At 29.0% G+C, this 5,162-nt stretch overlaps 1 protein-coding gene across 1 annotated transcript; it reads left to right on the top strand.

Moving 5' to 3' along the window:
* The first annotated feature begins 211 nt into the window (after positions 1 to 211).
* On the top strand, positions 212 to 4,866 carry LOC113548366 (dual specificity protein phosphatase CDC14B-like). Its single transcript, XM_026949217.1, has 5 exons — positions 212 to 434; positions 1,226 to 1,593; positions 3,132 to 3,517; positions 3,757 to 3,886; positions 4,681 to 4,866. Exons 1-5 carry the CDS (start codon positions 212 to 214, stop codon positions 4,864 to 4,866), a joined length of 1,293 nt encoding a protein of 430 aa, XP_026805018.1.
* Positions 4,867 to 5,162: the final 296 nt, after the last annotated feature.

The raw sequence follows: 5,162 nt of genomic DNA, 5'->3' as shown, positions 1-5,162 counted from the left end.
TTTTTCGTTTGGTAAATTTATTATCTATTATGTAATTGTCATTCAAATAATTGTTTAATTGTCGGTACTTGTCGATTATCGTGACTACCTAGCGAGACGGATAGAATGGTAGATTAGGTTTGGGGGCATTTGTCGGGAAACGACGGAGTGTTTTTTAGTTGAAGTCAAAGATCGGTCTGCGTCTACGCTTATACAAGCAATAAAAGACAATATGAACCAAGGTTCAACTATTTATTTTGATTGTTGGCGAGGTTATAAAACACATGAATTACAGAACGCTGGGTTTCAGCATTTAACCGTTAACCATACTTATAATTTTGTCGATCCTCAAACTGGAGCTCACAGACAGAATATCGAAAGGTTATGGGGATCCTCTAAATGGCGCTACAAAAACCTATTGAGGCACTGCTCGTCAACATTTGGAAAGTTATTTGGTTGAATTCATGTGGCGTCAAAAGCATGAAAACCCATTTGTAGAAATTTTAAATTTCATGTCTGAGCATTTTTCTCCTACAATTAATTATTTATTATTTCTGGTTTTTTTTATAATTTTTACGGTAGTCGCGTTTTTTTTTTTAAATCGTCATCAATCCTACCTAATATATATCTTATATTTTTATATTCATTGTAATTATTTTTATAAAACTATTTACTATAATTTTATCATTTTATAACAATCCTATGTATTTCACCAATGCTAATAATAACCACCATTCAATACGTCTCGCTAAGTAATCGCGATTGTCAAATTAAAAACATAATATTATATTACAATAATAACTATATAACCCTGTAAACTATCAAATAGGCAACTAAAGTGGTACTCGTGAGTTCATGAAATATATCAACACATTCCCGGCTTTTTGATATAAAATTATTTAATTTTTCTTGCTTTCAATATAATGAGTATGAAATCTAATGATATTATTACATAATATCAATATATAATATGTGTCATATTTACTCTGTTGAAATTTTAAATAATTTCTGGATGTGTATCGTGATTCAAAATGTTCAATGAAGCGAAATGGGTACTCACTACTCCCAAATGTAGTCATCATTCGACATTTTGAATGAATCGTGGATTGAAAATTGTTATCATAAATTCAACTACTTTTCCCATATATGTAACCATATTTCTGGTAGAAATGAATAAAAAAATACTTTTATTTTGGAATATACACCTGCTATAATAAACGTGTGTAATTGGTGTGATAATTTGTAGGAAATAATCAATCTGAAATGAACAAAATATACGAAAATGTCTTGGGACCTATGATGTCCGAAATAAAGGACTTACGTAGACTTATCGTGATCATTCCAAATCGTCTGTACCTGGCGACCTACTCAACACGCTGCCGTCGTTCAGACACAACAGAACTGCACTTCTTCAATACCGACTACAATGATGATTACTGGAACGACGGTTTGGCGGCTTACAAACCGCTAAACTTGGGTTGTTTGATACAATACATTCGTCATTTAAACGAAAAAATGTATAACCACCGATACGCGTCTAAAACTATTGTACATTACACAGTCGACAACTCTAAGGAATATAATGACGCCGCGTTCCTCATCGGTTCTTATGCGGTAAAACATTTCAATATAGTATAAGCACAAACTGATAAACTAACATTTCATTTTTTAAATGGTGCTTAAAAAACTAATTTGTTGGAATTCCGGGCGCAGCTTTAGAACTAGTGTTTTTTTGGTAAGGTTTTATTCTGTGAACAACTTTTCCTCCGTAAGACATTTAGAAACAGAAAACTAAAAAATTGAAAATATAAAAGAGCGATTATATGTAACTATTTTGAAAAAACTTTCTTGTATAGACTGATACAATTATTATCATTTTGCAAAAATTTCAGTCATCAAATGGATGATTTGTTTTTGAGTTACATCAAAAACATAATCAATTACCGATTTCGAGAAATGTTTTCGTTTTTTATTTTTCCATAGTACTTACTAATATTATAGGTATTTTTTCTTTTGACCCCTTAAAGAACCAACTAAATCCAATTTGTTATCAGAAATCATCATCAAAGTTAAAAACCAAAGCATTGTAATTTTTATTACCCAAAAATTGAATCACAAAAAAAAAACAATAACACACTTCATTGTAAAATTATTGCATTCATTGTTTCGTTGTCGGAATTCAAAAAGACACTCATAAGTCATAAAATAAGTAAAATATTGAAATAGTGTTTATTATAGAATACTAAGAATACTTCTCTATTGGCTATTATTATTAACATGCACACCAAATGACCAAACACATTACTTAATACATTATATTGGTCTTTTTGATTTATTTTTTGATGAAATTAAATAAATAATACATTATTTAATAGGTCAGTACAATTATACATTTATATTTTTTAATTTATTTATTTATTTTTGGCTATAGGCTATTATATGATTATTTTATATTGTTTACTATTTAGTATAGTCTCTCTAGTTAAAAGAATAGTTAAATTAATTTAATTTTGTTACGTTTATTGAAACTTGTTACTTTATCAGTTATCACACTTATATCATATACTTTTACAAAACCATTTGCCAAAAAAAATTGTCATTGTGCAAAAATTATAAGTGGTTGATATTTATTGTGAATTAATTATTAAATTAGGTACATCTTGATATTTATTTTTTATCTTTTTCAACATTTTCTAAAACCATATTCTTTAACTATTAGATAAATCATTTTGCTTAACATAGATTTTAATCGCATTATAACATTTATCTACCATTACAACCAATTTTGTATTTTTAATTTTAATATAATAGTGAATTGACCTATTATCATTTTATCAAACTTAAAGGTAAAAGCATTATCTGTGTTTACTTTATACGTTGGTGTTTGTTAATAGGTCAATTCACTTTAATATTAAAGCAAACAATACAAAATTGGTTCTGCTGAACGCAAATTCGCTGTACTGTACGTTATTTGTTATAGAGTATAGATGACGTACAATGCATCAACGCCTATCCTCTGAATAAAATATATATATTTGGTTAATAAATAATAAAAGGCGTGCACAAGTCCCATGTACCTCCTTAAAATACGCTTCTGTTAATTGTAAAAATACACCACATAAATGATAAAATATAATTAAATGATGTCGTAGATTGCTGTAAAACAAATGGACCTGTTAACCGTTCATTCCATGCTGAAGAACAACAGTTATTGCGCTTACGGAGTGGATTCGGTTTTCGGTTACGGCAAAAACGATGGCATTGACTTGCATGAATGTTTAAATGTCGTGTACAAAGCGATTAAGTACAGGATGGTAAACTTGAACGATTTCAAATTCCAGGAGTACTGCGACTGGAGTCGTGAAATGACATGGATAGTGCCCGACAAGTTTATCGCCTTCCGCGGTCCTATCGAATGCAACGACACTGCAGCGGGGCCAGGCTGCAATGATTTACTACACAATTTCGTTAAATACTTTAAAGAAAATAACGTCAAGACAGTTATCAGACTAAACGATACAGAATATAACAGTTTTTGGTAAATATTTCTTAAGATCATCGACAGTGATTTTTTAATAAATAACATTGACATTATATAAAACATCTGCATCATACCTGAATACATTTTAGTAAATTTTAAGCGAAATTACCTAGAAATTTGTTTGAAACTTATACCTTTATTATACCATACAGTATGATATAAACAATAATATATTATCACATAATAATATATGATGTATCAAAATAAACAAAACACTTGTCGTGTCACTGTTGCAGGTTTTCCAATTCCGGTATTGAACACTTTGATTTGTATTTTGAGGACAGTTCAGCGCCAACGGTCGAGATTTTGAAAACGTTTTTACAAATTTCCGAAAAGTCCCCTTACGCCATAGCAGTGCACTGCAGGGTAATATAATTCAACAATATTATTTAGTGTTATTTTTAATTGGGCCATTGATTTTATCATCGAAGTTGATATTAAATGCTTATTGTGTATAAATACATTTTATGATGTTTAAGTGTACCAACTTATTTATAGTAATCATAACTATTACATTAAGTATGGATAACTATCTAAACTATGTTTCTAGGAGCTAATTGGATACCCCGTTTTTAATTTAAAATATAAATTTAAAAAAATAGTAGGCTCGTTTTAATTTTTAAATGGATTCTATTTTTGTGCGTTCTTGCACTACTATTCTTATACATTTGATTTTAAGATGTATAGACATCAACGATTTCAAAAAATACTCATCTTCAAAAATTGAATTAAAAACTATTCAAACAATCATTAAAAAGTAATTTATAGTTATGTATATATATATATATATATATGTGTGTGTGTGTGTGTGTGTATATTATTAAGATTAAGTTATATTATTGTAGAGATTTCGTAACACAAGTAATGAGTTAATAAGTTTCTGTAAAATTTACAATTTTTTTCCTTTCATTTCAACTTTTGCAAATATTTTTTATTATACAATTCTTTACATTATAATATTATACGACGCATTCAATATAAGTACTAAAATACAGTATGTTATTGTCACAATTAGTCCAATTAAAGAATTGTTGTTTCAAAACGATTAAAAACAGTGTTTTTGTGCATGTTATATGATTACCTACCTATTGTTATTTATTGTATTTATATTAAATAAATTAACATTTAATTACATGAAAAAAATCAATTCAAATACAAAGGCTGGTCTTGGAAGAACCGGAACGTTAATCGCGGCCTATCTGATACAGTACTACCGAATGACGGCATTCGAAGCAGTCGCATGGGTGCGGTTGTGCCGTCCAGGTTCCATATTCGCGAGATCGCAACTATCGTTTTTGGCACACAATGAAAGTATGTTGTGGAAAAAAGGAGATGAACTTCGGTAAGGGGAACTTATTGTAGCTATATATTAGGTCTATGGATGCTGTATAAATAAAAATCAATGAAATATATCAGGGCAATTACCTTTCGAACGAGCGATGCAAATCACAAAAACCAGATTTTTAGGTTTAATGCTGTATCTGAAAATTTTAGAAAAGAAAAAAAAATAATTTGAAAGTTAGGAAGGAAATTTTCTATAAAATAATTAACTATTATGCCTATCATAGCTAGGTGGCTAAAATGTCAAAAGTTTTATATCCCATGAAATAAATACTTGTAAACAGCAAATTTTAAAAATTAT

This window comes from Rhopalosiphum maidis, chromosome 4 (genome assembly GCF_003676215.2).
Source record: "Rhopalosiphum maidis isolate BTI-1 chromosome 4, ASM367621v3, whole genome shotgun sequence".
In the NCBI taxonomy this organism is placed as follows: Eukaryota; Metazoa; Arthropoda; class Insecta; order Hemiptera; family Aphididae; genus Rhopalosiphum; species Rhopalosiphum maidis.
This window is presented reverse-complemented; position numbering and strand designations above follow the sequence as displayed.

Excerpts from the sequence above, each read along its gene's own strand:
- LOC113548366 (XM_026949217.1), top strand. The coding sequence starts at position 212 with ATGAACCAAGGTTCAACTATTTATTTTGATTGTTGGCGAGGTTATAAA. Across the intron at positions 1,594-3,131 it reads TCCTCATCGGTTCTTATGCG|ATTGCTGTAAAACAAATGGA; the intron begins GTAAAACATTTC and ends ATGATGTCGTAG. Across the intron at positions 3,887-4,680 it reads CCATAGCAGTGCACTGCAGG|GCTGGTCTTGGAAGAACCGG; the intron begins GTAATATAATTC and ends TCAAATACAAAG.